The 15,601-nt window shown below is 32.8% G+C and overlaps 1 protein-coding gene across 1 annotated transcript in view; it reads left to right on the top strand.

Moving 5' to 3' along the window:
- Positions 1–15,601, top strand: part of LOC124924069 (callose synthase 9-like) — a 38,411-nt gene that overhangs the window by 9,211 nt on the left and 13,599 nt on the right. The window contains exons 6-28 of the mRNA XM_047464118.1: positions 760–870; positions 944–1,069; positions 1,305–1,394; positions 2,182–2,279; positions 2,361–2,478; positions 3,264–3,389; positions 3,579–3,655; positions 3,736–3,814; positions 5,464–5,586; positions 5,971–6,073; positions 6,238–6,361; positions 6,462–6,651; positions 6,784–6,836; positions 8,022–8,082; positions 9,807–9,888; positions 10,887–10,936; positions 11,172–11,258; positions 11,347–11,429; positions 11,553–11,577; positions 12,792–12,886; positions 12,992–13,073; positions 13,235–13,395; positions 13,524–13,644. Coding sequence (XP_047320074.1) covers positions 760–870; positions 944–1,069; positions 1,305–1,394; positions 2,182–2,279; positions 2,361–2,478; positions 3,264–3,389; positions 3,579–3,655; positions 3,736–3,814; positions 5,464–5,586; positions 5,971–6,073; positions 6,238–6,361; positions 6,462–6,651; positions 6,784–6,836; positions 8,022–8,082; positions 9,807–9,888; positions 10,887–10,936; positions 11,172–11,258; positions 11,347–11,429; positions 11,553–11,577; positions 12,792–12,886; positions 12,992–13,073; positions 13,235–13,395; positions 13,524–13,644 — 2,265 coding nt within the window. The remainder of the gene's footprint in view (positions 1–759; positions 871–943; positions 1,070–1,304; positions 1,395–2,181; positions 2,280–2,360; positions 2,479–3,263; positions 3,390–3,578; positions 3,656–3,735; positions 3,815–5,463; positions 5,587–5,970; positions 6,074–6,237; positions 6,362–6,461; positions 6,652–6,783; positions 6,837–8,021; positions 8,083–9,806; positions 9,889–10,886; positions 10,937–11,171; positions 11,259–11,346; positions 11,430–11,552; positions 11,578–12,791; positions 12,887–12,991; positions 13,074–13,234; positions 13,396–13,523; positions 13,645–15,601) is intronic.

Consider the following 15,601-nt stretch of genomic DNA (forward strand, 5'->3'; position numbering starts at 1 on the left):
TCATTTTATTGCATTTTTCTTCATATCTTTAATCCATGTTAGAATAAGTTCAACAGATGGTCTACAACTGTATATTAACCTTGTAAATAGGTCATCTAGTTATATATTTCGTCATAAGATTAATGGTCTACAACTGTATATTAACCTTGACATTATTTCAATGCATCTGATAGACTAAGTATTAGTTGACATGTAACCTAACAATGTTTTTAGAATAAATAAATGCAACAACAGTAATAAATGTCATTACTGATTATTTGGATGAGAGTATTTAGATCCAAATACTTAAACTGGTGTATCTTTTTTTATATTGAAAACTTTGTCAAATTTACAGGTGATGCACACAAAGATAATTTATTTTGTCGTTCTATGAACTTGATAGAGTTGTCCGTATGATCAATCCTCTTATGGTATTGACTCGCAAATCTGGTTTATAGTTCATGGAGACTTTTTGACATGGTTCATCACATGTATTACTTTTAATGCAACTTTGATGCTGTTTGCTGCTATATCATTTTGATGTGAAACTGCCAAATACTCATATAATACATCTAATTTTTATTCTGTATGACAGTGTGGTTGATCAGATTCCTGCATTTTTTATTTTATTTTGTATTGTATAATTTCCTCAGTATTACATTTGGGTTTACATTGATTGCATTCTGGAGTGGAATTTTTTTTTCCTGCTTCTATTTTTCACCCAGTGTCTGTTAGCTGCCCTCAATCCCTATGTTTATCTCACACTCTCCTTATCCTCAGATTAAACGTATGATGGAGTCTGATGCTGCTATGACAGAAGACCTTATTGCTTATAATATAATCCCTTTGGATGCACCTATGAGTTCAAATGCTATTGTTTCTTTCTCAGAGGTGAGGTATGATTTTTTCATTCTCCGAATTTGCAATCCTGTAATTCGAGAGCTATTTCTGATTGGAATTACAGGTTCGAGCTGCAGTATCAGTCATAAAGTATTTCAGGGAATTACCCAAATTGCCAGGGAGTTTTCCTATACCAGCTACAAGGAGTGCAGATATATTCGACTTTCTACATTTTGTTTTTGGTTTTCAGGTTTGCACTTGAGAACAGTCTTCTCCTTATTGCGGGTCCTTTTCTGATTATGCCAAATATCTTTAAATTAGTTGATGCCTTGTTTACGTTTTGCTACAAAAAAAAGGATCTTGAAGAAGATTTAATCCATGTTAGAATTGAACTTTTGTTGGAATTTATCTTTAAGGCAATGAACTGCTGTTCTTTATATTCATACAGATGGACACTTAACATTTTAATTCTTGTTTATGAGCAGAAAGATAATGTCTCTAATCAAAGGGAACATATTGTTCACCTTCTCGCAAATGAACAGACTCGGCTTCGTATCCCAGAGGAGCCTGATCCGGTAATTTTTCCATTATCTATCTATTTATTGTGCTGTAACACTAAGTCTACCCAAATTGGAATGTGATCTTCTGTATGATTATTGTCCTAAAGTCTATTTTATAGTTAACCATCATTTATTATTTTATATACTTTTGATCTTATTGGTATCTAGCCCTTGTTTCTTGTCTCTGTTTCATTTTTGGTTTTTTTCTCCCTTCCCTATCCCTAGTAATTTTCGAATGCTCCTTGCGTTCAATGTATTTAATGAAAAGTTGACCTCTTTAAAAAAAATGTGAATGCTACAGTATTTAAATGTTAAACAAGCTGAAAAGTGGATCAATATGTGTGATATATTTTGCTCTTGGGATCTTACTCCTTCTGTGACCCATCACACCATCTTTGAACCTTGCGCACCTTTAAATATCCCAGAGGATTTGTTTTTAGTTGCGCTTCATGCCAGGTACTTTCCCCATTTCTTGAAAGATAAAGGTCCATTGGTTATTATTTACTGCATTTAGGAATGAATTTCTCATTTATCACTTGTGACATCTTTCCTTACCCATTCAATGAATTTCCTTGGTTGCCATTGAACTACCCAACTGTTTTGGCCAGTTACCCTTCACATAACCCCCTACCATTTTTGACAGTTCTGTACAATCTTGTCTACAGTATTTTTCTTTAGATTAAGTTTTATACATTAGATTTATGTACATCATATTGGATAATCTCTTCATATTTTCTATATGATAAACATAATGGTTCTTTCACCTTATCAATATCCTTCAATCTCTGATCATTTGCTTCAGAAACTGGACGAGGCTGCTGTTCAAAAGGTTTTCCTGAAGTCTCTAGATAATTATACTAAGTGGTGTAACTATTTGGGCATACTAACAGTGTGGAGCAAGTATGGAGTTTTCCCTGCTACCATGTCATCTAAATTTGCATATATGTATATGTATGAAAATATTAGTTTCACACTGTGCAGCTTGGAGGCTGTAAGCAAGGAGAAGAAGTTGTTATTTGTTTCATTGTATTTTCTCATATGGGGTGAAGCAGGAAACATCAGGTTTCTTCCAGAATGCTTATGCTACATATTTCATCATGTAAGCCAAACTTACTCTATATAGTAACTATTGTGATTTGGTCTAGGTGGATCATTGTTTTTGTGTGTTCAAAACTGTAGGACATTTCATTAATATAAAAATTCAGTACAAAAGAGTGTAAAGAAAAGTACAAAACAATATAATTACTTTATGTTATTAATTATAAATATTATTTTTCTTTATCTTGCTATTTTCATTTTTTTATTCATTTTTTTATTATTATTTCAACAATATAATAAAACTAAGTAAATCATTCTTTCATGAAGCGAACAAAATCATTATTTTTCTACTAGTTATAATATTATTTAGTAATAATAAAATTATATTTCAATAAATATAATAATATGATACATACAATAATAAATGTAAAAATAATATTTATTTATTTATATATTTATTATAATAAAGTTATAGATATATAGTATTAATAAAGGGTATAATTGGAGTAATGCTGGAACATTCCATGCAGTCCTTTTTGCTCTAATGAAAGCTGATTCTTTAAAAAAAACTATATAAAACACTGTTGGGATAGTACAAGCTATCCCAACTAGACTATAATATGTTTTCTTGTATATTCTCTCCACTTTTTATCTGATGCACTTACACTTTGCATCAATTTTAGAGTACATTAATTTTTATAAAAAAACTTGACTAGAAAGATATCTACGTCTAAGGTGTCAAATATGGAAGCTATATGATCCAAACGGGAATGTGGTATTTTTGTCATTATTATTAACTTTGCAACGTGATTCATTCTCTTGTTGACTTTGAACTTTGATTCTTAGATGGCGAAGGAGCTCGATGAAATTTTGAGGCAGCAAGTTGTGAAGGCAGCCGACAGTTGCAAGACTGAGAATGGTGTCTCCTTCCTAGACCGAGTTATATGTCCTTTATATGACACTATTTCCGCAGTATGTGTTGCCGGCTATCCTTTATTCTCTTGCTCTATTTGCTCTTTTGATCCAACATATTCTGAAGCTTGTCTTCTATATCAATTTCTTATGTTTTTCTTCGACATCTGTTTATTTGAACTTTGACACATACTGGTGTTCATTACCTGCAGTATGCGTAAACTTTTAATAATTCCAGTTCTTTTACAGGAAGCTTCCAACAATGATAATGGTCGAGCACCTCATTCTGCCTGGAGAAATTATGATGATTTTAACGAGTACTTCTGGTGAGGTTATTAGCTTTTGTGCACATGAAATGTCCTTGTCCTCTCTCCTTTTAACAAATTTCTTTTGTTTTCTTTCTTAGGTCACCTCATTGCCTTGAACTCAGTTGGCCATGGCGCGATAGCTCGTCCTTTTTCATGAAGCCAACTCCAAGATCAAAGGTTAGCATTTTCCTCAATCTCAGCATTTTTTAAGATTATATGCTGCCGTTGTTTAATTTTCAGCTTCCGAGATTTTAGATCTGGTTGCCTTATGAAACTTCCCAAACTTTGTTTCTCACAACTATAATGTTACGTATAGTAGGTAGGGTTAGGGTTAGTCGATAATGCACAAAAGAGTACAGAGGCCCTTGAGATTTATTCTGCTTTTAATTTAGGCTGCCAGTTTTCCATCTCACTAGTTTGTTAGAACTTAGAATAATGTACATGTCACTCTAAATTGATATATATATATATAGATAGATAGATAGAGACTCTATAGCTGCTCACCTGTGGAATGTATTATGAATGAAGAATATTGATCTTGGTCCCTGACCTCCCGTTCTCTAATAGCTCTCATCTCCCATTCTTATATATACTTATCTCAGCTTTCTCTCTTTTGTTCTCATATTCTATAAATTATAAAGATTTTGACATATGATTGATAAACAACTTCCGAGGAATAAGAAGGTTGCTATAAATGGTCTTTATTTCAAAGTTTTGCAATTTTCTGCATGCATGGTGGACAAGTATTTTGCCTAATGTATTCTTTTCCTGTTCTCATATTCTATAAATTATAAAGATTTTGACATATGATTGATAAACAACTTCCGAGGAATAAGAAGGTTGCTATAAATGGTCTTTATTTCAAAGTTTTGCAATTTTCTGCATGCATGGTGGACAAGTATTTTGCCTAATGTATTTTTTTCCTGTTCTTGAACCTCGTTGACCTAACTGGAACTTTCCTCGGTTTTGATAATCAAATATAGCTTTCATGTCTCCCTTCTCATGGTCTTAGCAACACAAATGTTTTTGTAGAAGGAGTTTATGATATATATCAAGTTAAATTATTATTAAATTTTATGTATATATCCACAGTTTCTAGCAGATAAGGAAATCCCTAATTTATATTAATTTATCCTCAATTATATAGCTAGTTGCATACATGGAGCTATCCTATGGAATCAGTTAGGTATTCAATTTCAAAATAAAAGCATGCTCTTATTCTAACAATTTCCACAGTTTTAGTTCAATTTTCTTATTCTATTATTCTAATTCATCGTTCAACCTATACTTGAGGGGAGTGTAAAATGAATTTTTGATATTTATCTAGTCAAAGTAATATTAAATCTCATATATACATACATATATATACATACATATATATACATACATATATATATATATATATATATATATCCATTGTTCCTAGCAGATAAGAAAGTCCTGGATTTTATCCTCCTTAATTAAATAGCTAGTACCTATGTAATTAGTTAGGTATTTCACTTTTGAATAAAAATATTCTCTTATTCTTTTAATTTCCACAGTATTAGTTCAATTTTCCTAATGCAGATTGTCTTAACACAAAGTTGGAAAAATAAGAGTATTTTCTTATTCTTTTAATTTCCACAATCCACAGTATTAGTTCGATTTTCCTAAATGCAGATTGTCTTAACACAAAGTTGGAAGAATGGTCTTAGCTTATTATTTTTCAATCTGTTGCTGCCTCCATTAAGTACTGTTTAGCTTTTCTGTTTGTTGCCTTTAATGAATGGTAATTGTTACCTGTTAGTTTTGCTAGTTTTTAATCTTTCCCTTTTCATTTTTACCAGAATGTATTGATATTTGGGGGAGGAAAACGACGGGGCAAAACTTCCTTTGTTGAACACAGGACATTTCTTCACTTGTACCACAGTTTCCACAGATTGTGGATTTTCCTTGCCATGATGTTTCAGGTTTCCATTTAGCACATCTTTTTACATTTTGTGTATTTTGTTCTCTTTTCTCTTGCATTATCTCTTTCCCCACCTTTCCTTCCTTTCACCATTTGACAGTCAAGTATTTTTTTCATGTATTTTGGATCCTTTTGATAGCTTACATGGCAATTTATTCACTGCAAAATTTCTCCTCACTCATACCCTTTTCAGTTCAAGGTTTCTTGTTTTAAATGTGCTTGTAATTAAATCTAATTGTATTGTAATCATCTTTTATCCTTTTTTTTGTTGTTGCTATTTTGTGTTTTTTTTGACTTCGGGTTGTTTGTGATCCAATTTTGATGTTTTAGCTAGAAAGTGCTGCTAGTTCATTTGGTTGTATTAATGCTATGTTCTCGCTTACAGGGACTAACCATCATTTCATTCAATGACGGAAATTTCAATTCAAAGACCCTAAGGGAAGTTCTCAGTCTTGGTCCAACATTTGTGGTGATGAAGTTCTTCCAAAGTAAGCCTTTTACCACATGGCTTATATGGCATAAATTTATCTTAGTGACCTGAGTCATAGGAATGTTAATCACTGGTTTAGCATCTTTCAAATGTTCCTTTCCCAGTATCTTCAACTTACTGCCCTTTTTTGGTGGATTTTCTTATCTCTGATTTCATATGCAGGTCTTCTGGACATTATAATGATGTATGGTGCATATTCAACATCCCGGAGATTAGCCATGTCACGAATCTTTTTTAGATTCATTTGGTTTACTGTAGCATCAATGCTGATATGCTTTCTTTATGTGTATGTTATCTGTAGCTCCTTTGTTGAGTGTCATATATTTTCTAGTACATTTTTTATGTATCATGTTTTCACTTTGCTCATTTTGTGCTTTAATTATCAGAAAGGCTCTCCAAGAACAGAGCAACACAAATTCTGGTTCTGTTGTCTTCAGAATTTACGTCATTGTGATAGGAATCTATGCTGGTGTCCAGATCTTTTTTAGTTCCTTAATGAGGATACCCGCCTTCCGCCGTGTGACGAATCATTATGATAGTTGGCCTTTCGTTCGTTTTGTGAAGTGGATGCACCAGGTTCTCCCCCCTACAATCTAAGTCAAGTTGATGCTAGAATTGCTTTTCATAATATTTTCTAAACTTGTTGGCATTGCAAAATGAAAAAAAATCACTGATCTGTTTGTATTATTGTTTCCTTATTCCTTTTAGGAGCATTACTATGTTGGCCGAGGCATGTATGAGAGGACGACTGATTTTATCAAGTACTTCTCCTTCCTTTTCATTATGAGTTGTCTAAGACCTTGGATTAAGCAATTAGTGTTAATTCATAACAAATCATGTTGTCATACTTGATTGATTGCTTTTGCCTTCTGTTGTTGTTCTATTTAGATCTGGTATTTTGGAGATAGTAAATTCATTATTTTTGTTCAGTACTTGATAGAAAAATTACAAGTTATCCTTTTCATTTATACACATGACTTATTGATGTTTCCATGTGTTGGAATATAACTCTAGAATGACTTGATTATAATAATATATTGTAATATAATATAATTATGGCATGAGGGGGAATAATAACACATGCAATTGAACTTGATTTGGATATTATTATTTTGTGGTATCTATAATAAACAATCTCTATTATACAACCTAAAACATTCCCAATAGGAAAAGGGGGAAATACCCATGTACTAACAAATGAACAAAATTACACATTATTTTTATAATTAAGGTGCAAATCAAATTGGATTTATATAACCGTTCTGTTTATCCAAATTCCATGAAAGAGAAGGGGGTATCCAGTTTTGTAGTAAATGGAACTGTTATCTACGTTAAATGAAACCCATTTGATTTAATAGATGGTGAATTTTACACCTTATTAGTAAAGCTCATGTCTCATTTTGCTTCTTTATTAGTACATTAATAATTTTACACCAATTGAAAAGTATAAATTTGCCATTTTCTTCTTCTTCTTCTTCTTTAACACCCAATTCATTTTCAGCTTCAGGAATATTCTCTAGACATCCAAATTGCTCTAGAAGTGGAAAACTCCAAATTATTTAACTCACTATAAAATCAGTAACTTTAAACAAGCATAACTGCAGAATAGGAAGTATGAATCTTTTTTAGCCAACATTCCCTTGTTATTTTCTTCTCATTGCCTTTGTTTTTCATGTTTTTGGAGTTACTTTGAGTGTTTATTCATGTCCTCATTAAAAGGATGTGAATGGAGGGAGACATGCACATCCGGCCTGTGATACTTTCACTCCAATGTGAACTTTCTAAGCAGTTCATACCATGATTTTCTATTTTGTTTATTGGTAATTATATTATGAAATTCTTGTCACCTATTTGTAATGATTGAATGCTTTTTGTGTTCCTTTTTATTCTAATGAAAAAGTTGACCTCTTTACAAAATATTATATGATGAAATTCCTGTTTTGCAGGTATTCCATATTCTGGCTATTTGTTTTGGGGGGGAAGTTTTGTTTTGCTTACTTTCTTCTGGTATGTTTTATTGCCTATTGTTAGTACCAGTAAACTTATCTGCTGCTTTTGATCTCATTTTCTTTTTTTGGGCTTCATTTTCTTTTTTTGGGTTTCACTTGTACCTTGTGAACAAATTAATGTTCATGCCTTTTAATGATTTAAATGTGGACCTTTAGAGAAATACATGTATGTGTAGTGCATGTAACCCATTTTAATGATTAAATAATTTAATTAATCTAATGTTACAATTATAAAATATATTGTAATATAATTATTAAAAAAATAAGGGATATTAAAATGATAAAAGTACATAAAATTAGTTAGCTCTTAGAATTACACTTAATTCAAATGCAAATTTCTATTTTTAAAATTTCTTTATTAGTTCTTTTGTTTGGAAAGGTTAAACTTTTCATTAAAGAGAATTTTTTGTGAATGCGGGAAGCATTAAAAAAGTACAAAAGGGAACAAAATCAAAGAAAATTATATTCCAATAAGTTCAACCCATCCGTTGCAAATTCCTTTCTTCTTGATCAGTGCAAGGAGAATGAAGCCTTTGATCTTAGCAATGCCATGCTTTTTCTCTTGAAAGATTTTACACTTCATTTTTTTCCAAATAGACCACCACATAATTGGGACGAATGGCTTCCAGCTTCTACCAATATTGTTAGGAGTGCTCCGATCATTCTATTTTCCCAACATTCCCCCACAGTTAATGGCATCTCCCATAGAAGATTAAGGAGGTTTTAGATAAGAGACCAAATTTCCTTTGCGATATGACAATTCAAGAGAAGTGGTTGAGCGTCTCCTCCGAACTTTCATAAAGAACACATCTATTTGCCAAATGAAATCCATTTTTCTTGAGTTTGTCTTGTGTAAGGATGCCACCGTCAATGGTTTCTCATGCGAAGAATGTGATTCTCGAAGATAATTTGATTTTCCATAAGTCATTACAAGTGAAAGAAGATGGGCTGTTGTTGAGGGAAGAGTAAATATGACTAACCTCGTAGTTTGGAGAGCCGATGAGATTGAAAGAGTCGTAGATCACTTTCCTGGAAATTGTCCGGTTGACAAGTCAATCCATCCCAAAACTCACATAATTTCCCAGAATACCATTCATCATACTCCAAATTATCATTACAATTAACTTTCACAACATTAAGTCTCATATCTTGTTCACACATTTATTCCCACCATTTCATTCAAAATCAATTGAGCATTCAATTTTGTAAAGACTCCATCTTAGACTTGACATTTCAATTTTGGCTCTTGTTAACTTTATTTCATTCATTGAATGATACCCTGCTTTAAGTTAGCTTCTAAAAGTAAGGTCTTCAAAATGAGAGAACTTTTTTTATTCTTTTAAAGTTAAGGCTTGTATATATATGAAATATCGCAAAATGCGACTTGGGAAGGAATGCGACTTCAGTACAAACAATCCACATCCAAATAGAATATTAGGGATGAAGGAAAGCTTCCAACCATAGAAGTTTCAAGCATTAAGATACATCAAAAACAAGATAAAAATGAAGAGAGTAATTTGTATTGACCTGAGTTTTCTTCCAGAATCTCCTCCCCGCATAACTATAGTATAGATATAGATTATGTTATTATTATCTTTCCATGAAAAAGAAAAAAGAACATAATAGTTCTTCCTTTTGTCTTTTGGCCCTTAATTATTTATTGAGAAAGTAATTCCATTTAAAATTGATAGTGAATTACAATGCTATTATTGGTCTATGCAGATTCAACCTTTGGTGGTTCCTACAAGATTTATTCTTAAGATGGATAACGTGATCTACTCTTGGCATGATTTCGTATCCAAAAGTATGTGAAAGCTCCAGAATTTCGGTATTCTATGAATCATATTGCCCTGATAGATCACCTACAGAGAAATGTTTGTTATGGACTAGGGTATAAGGATATAGTCGTAATTACTTGTAAGGTAATATTGTAATTAATGTTATAGTCAATCTATCTGGTATGGAACTTCTACAATGTATTACTTCAAATATCTATGTTGTGCAAGACTTTTCTGTGCTGAATCTGTTTATTTTGTGTTTCTTATAATTTTACAAGGAACCATATATCAATTATAGAAAAAAATGAGCAGTTCATTTTCCTTAAGGATTTAGTTGCTATCCAATTATAAGAGACTAGGAGTTGACATTTAATATGCATTATATCACTGTTACTGTGTGGTTTAGCTGGGGTAAGTCTGATGTTTACCATGTTTTTCATGCCTACATATTCTTCCCTCCCTGCCTCCCTATCCTCTTTTCAGTTATTGATGCCAGGCACTTCTCATTGTATAATAAGCTATCATGGTATTTCCAGATATAGTAATTTATAATAGAGTAATGATAGAGAGCGGGAATTTGGTGTCATGAATGGTGTCGGGAATGATATGGCAACATGTGATTGGACTTGAAAAATGAAATTTCTCTCTCCTATTAGATTTAAATCCAATAATGTATTGTCACATCATTCATGACACCAAATTCCCGCTCTCTATCATTACTCTTTATAATGTTACTTTAATTATAAGTAATTGTAAAATAAAGGGTTTGCATAGGATGCAGCTTAGATATAAAATTGGCTCCACTCTATAGAATGATAGACCTTCCAAATAATTAGCTTGGGACTCCATTCTTTTGAAGATAGTTAGCTTGGGACTCCATTATTTTGAAGAGTTGATGTTCCATGACTCAAGTCATCTGAAGTTATTGTGAATTTTCAATTGTCTAAGTGCAAATATAAGTTCCCTTTGATTTACATATAGGTTCTTGAGTTTATAAAGTCTAAATTGTTGAAATTTGTCGCAGATAACTATAATGCTTTGACGGTTGTTTCATTGTGGGGGCCAGTTGTCGCTGTAAGTAGGCATGACTTATGATTGTTCTACCCAGTACCATGAATCGCATATATAATATCTGTGTGATTCTACCATAGAAGAGCCGAGGAGAAGATTTAAATTATTCATTGATATGTAAATGATGTATACAAAGTGTACATGTCCTCTTATACACACCTAGTTTTACAAAGACTTGTTGGATTTACTCTTGCTTGATTGCTTGTTAATTTTCATAATCTTGGTTTGGAGTATGCAGATTTATCTTGTGGATACTTATTTATTTTACACTGTCATATCTGCTGTCTGGGGTTTCTTGCTTGGGGCAAGAGATCGCCTTGGAGAGGTAAATTTATCATGTCTTTTGGAAGAATAGGCATATTTGTTGTGCATCTATAACCTTTAACTGAGCCATTTTCATTTATGACCTTCAGATTAGATCTTTGGAGCTTGTCCATAAACTATTCGAGAAATTTCCTCAAGCTTTTATGGATACTCTTCATGTTCCTCTTAACCGGTATATCCTCTTTCTTCTTTTAGATTCATTTTTTCCATTAATGAAGTTAGCTTTTGGTTATTCCTTGTTGATTCAATATAAGTATCCTTAGTAATACTTTTTTTAATCCCCCCTTACTTGCAGGACTCACATGGAACCCAATGGTCAAGTAAGTTATCACATTTATGTTTTCAGCAGGCTTGTAATATATAAATTAACATGAATTTGAACTTTTTTCTTTTCTTCCTACTTGTATGGAAATTTCACACAATGAGACTGTCTCCAATATTATTGACAATTCAATTATTTCAAAATGTTTTCTCATTTTATGGCTTCATATATGAGATGAATAGGAAGACATTATTATATTCTTTGAAATGAGTTGCATGTATGTGTATTGTACCTAATGCGTTTTTTTTTAAATAAACAATTTAGTTACTACTACAAAATATTTATATATTTCACTTAATCAATCCTATACACTAAAATCTACAACAATTGTTTTTTTTTTTTAAAAAAATGTCAGAAAACGTAGTAAAAACGTGTCGTTTACGCATCAACGACTAAGCCAAGGGTCTTACAAAATAAGTACAACAGTATCTTACCATAGTTTGTGTTGCATTCTAATTGAATTGTTGGAAAGTGTCATTGGGTACTTTTTTGCAGTTATTTTAGTCTGAGGCACTTTTTGTGTTTTGCAACATTAATGTGTATAGCTTTTCTTCATTTTGTTGTTTCTGGGTTCTTACGCCTCTTTTGATGATAGGTGCTTCGTATTTGTAAGTACTGCTGGACTATTCTTTTATTTTAAAATGGGCATATGTTGCCTCACTAAACAATTCTATAGCCTAGTTTGAATTTCTACAGTAACATTAGTTTTTTTTTTGAGAAAATTTTGAAATGAGACAACGGATTAAGTATGTAGTCCGCAAACACACTTAACCATTTAACCAGGCGCAGAACTTGCTTGAACCCAGGAACTTAGGGTTAATATCCACCTTTTATTGTCGCTAGGCTAGAAGAGGAGATGTAACATTAGTTGATAACTATAATGTAAGGATGTACAAACTGGTATTTTCAATCTTCTTGATATAAGTTCTCTGATAAACTTACATAAGATGATGAAGTATCACCTGTGGTTGGATGTGCTATCTGATTATCCTCGTATATACAAATGATGTTCAAGGTTGAGTTCCAAGAGAATCAACTTTAGGCTTAGTTTAAAATTAGACAATTGAAGATGTTTAATCATTGTGGATGATGAAGGCATTCAACTCACTAAAGCTGTATGAAGATTGGACAATGAATCGAACACTACCTTTTAGTTTTTACTTCAGCTCATTTTGCATTTATTGAGAGGTTTTTTTGTTACTTAAACTGAAGAATTTGGAGAAATGCAAAACTGATGCTGCTCAATTTTCACCCTTCTGGAATGAGATAATAAAGAATCTTCGTGAAGAGGACTACATAAGCAATTTGTGAGTATTTGATCTGTTTATTTTGTGATTATCTGGGTTATTCTTGTTGGACTAGCATCAACTAGTTTAGCATCTCCTTTTTCATGTATTTTTGTATTCTTTTAGAGAAATGGAGTTGCTCTTAATGCCCAAGAATAGTGGAACTGTTCCTTTGGTTCAATGGCCCCTTTTCCTTCTTGCTAGCAAAGTAAGTGGCTGTGTAACTAAATATTCTATGCATCTTGCTCTTTTCCTTGTTCTAGTTTATTTTTAGTTGATTTGTGTTGTTATTTTGGAGCTCTAGACATCTTCTCTGAAGTATGAGATTTTACCTAGTTGTAAAACTTTCTTCCCTCTAATGCTATGCAGATAATGATTGCAAAAGATATTGCAGCAGAAAGTAAAGACTCACAAGAAGAACTGTGGGATAGAATCTCTAGAGATGATTACATGAAATATGCTGTTGAGGAATGTTACCAAGTTATTAGATTTATCTTGACTTCTATCTTAGATGACGTGGGAAGGATGTGGTAAGCATGTTTGGGATAGATGTGGCTCCCTTTGTATCCTTTGTTCTTGGGTCAATATATATACCGCCTAGTATATATGAGATGTTTGCAAGTATAGTTTGGATTCTAATATTGAGTTAGTATCTCAGGGTTGATCAAATATATGATTCTATACAGTCAAGCATAAAGAAAAACATGGTACACGAGGACTTCAAATTGGGAAAACTTCCTCTCATTATTTCAAGAATTACAGCTCTTATGGGAATACTGGTTTGTATTCATCCATTAACTCGTTCATTTTCTTTGAATGATAAATTTCACAAGCTCCTCTCTGTTGTCAACATGGCATGCTATATGTTTTGCATTTGTTTTCTTTGTTTTTCCTTGTTTAATATTACTAAAAAGATTAATAAAAAGAGGATAGACTACCAAATTGCTCCTCCAACTTATATGAAAAGATTAAATAGCCCATAAGGTTGACAAAATATGTCAGATTAATCATAAGTTAGTCAATTATCAGAAGAATATCCTCTATTTTAAGTAACTGTCCATTGGAAAAATGTGTCATGACACTTCGCTGGAATGATGTGGGCCACAAGTCAAGAGTTAAACCCAGTTATTTTCTTTCGCGAAATACTATAGAAATAGTATAATAAAATAAACAAGGTTGTTAACTGTAGAAATAGTAGGACAATGTATTTCCCTAATTGTAGCGACAAAATTCTACTAGAGCAGGAGGAAATTTTCCTTTAGAGGTGGAGAAATCTTCTCCGGAAGTATGTAACATAAACTTTTGAAGGTCCTAGGTTTCAGCTCTGTAGGGAATTTCCCTCCTAATCAATCAAAGAAATAAGAAATATAACAGCAAGAAACCAATAAAACAACACAAGATTTGATATCGGAGTTCGACCCAAAAAAGATGGTCTACGTCCGTCGAGCTCTGTTACGAACTCGATTCCACTATCACAATTGAACGTTTCAGTTACACCTCGTTCTTTATATATATCACTCACACATATGAAATCTCTAACCATCTTGTGTGAATTACTTATCTATATATATAAACAACTTGTCCTAACTAACTTAACAAATTTAAGCTTTGGACACTTTATTTAATTGGGCCTGACCCATCAACTCAATATCAACAAGCTCTATTCTGCTTCTCTCTGGTCGTCTTCATCACTGTCAAGAAGAAAAAAATCTCCCTCTTTTTGAAATGGAAAAGAAGTTGGCCTAACCTAAGACTAAAACAAAAGAACAGAAGGAGAAAAAGACTAAATGCAAATAAGATCAAGAAATTCCCAACCCGTACAAAATCCCCTTTTCCGAATAGAAGCAAATGCGTTGAGCATAAAGCTTTTGATTCTTTTAACTCTTGGAATGTTTTTCTATCTCTTTCTTTCTAAATTGTCCACCACATTATGAGGGGTATATGCTTCCAATCATCACTGATGTTATTGTTTGCTCCCCAACTTATCTATTTTTCCCAGAAGTCAGCGATGGTAAGCGGCACATTCAGGGTATGAACCCGGAAAGAAAGTTTGACCGTTGTTATCGGACCCTATGGGGAGCTCTTGGAGGAGGGAAGGCAACTGGATTGTTAGCTTGTTAGCTCCCACACTCACTGGCAATGAAACTTAAGATTTTCCTTACCCACGTGAGAAGCCTTGAACATGGAATCTTCTCGTTAGCCCATCCTGAGAGTCAAGTAATTCGCTATAGGATATTTAGCCGCCGCCTATCTTATGCCATGCTTCTTTTTTAGCTCCTCTACTCTACTGACTTCCTGACTTCGCCTTTCTTTCGTATATGACAGATAAAGAGTATGCCCAAATAGGGTAGTCATTTTTTAGTCTTTGCAACCTAGAACATTTTGCGAGTAAGTAGGAGCAACTAATGACCAAGTGCCAATAAGAATAAGGGCATTGTATTCTCTCTCTTGAAGTCTTTGTAGCTGTTCCTGGACGCTAGGTTCACCTAGTGGCCTCACACGAAAAGTTGAGAATGTTTTGCAGAAGGAACCACATGTCTCTGGCAATGTCGCAATGGAGAAGAATGTGATTGATAGTTTTATCGTTTTTCCTACAGAGACAAGACATACTAGCCAGTTTTTCTCTAAATTTTTAGCTCAGTTTTTCTCTAAATTTTTAGTCCTCTAATTATTAGTTCAGGTGTCACAGATTTTAACAACGTTTAAACAGCTGACTCATTGAGAGATGATTTGATC

The sequence above is a fragment of the Impatiens glandulifera genome, chromosome 2 (assembly GCF_907164915.1).
Source record: "Impatiens glandulifera chromosome 2, dImpGla2.1, whole genome shotgun sequence".
In the NCBI taxonomy this organism is placed as follows: Eukaryota; Viridiplantae; Streptophyta; class Magnoliopsida; order Ericales; family Balsaminaceae; genus Impatiens; species Impatiens glandulifera.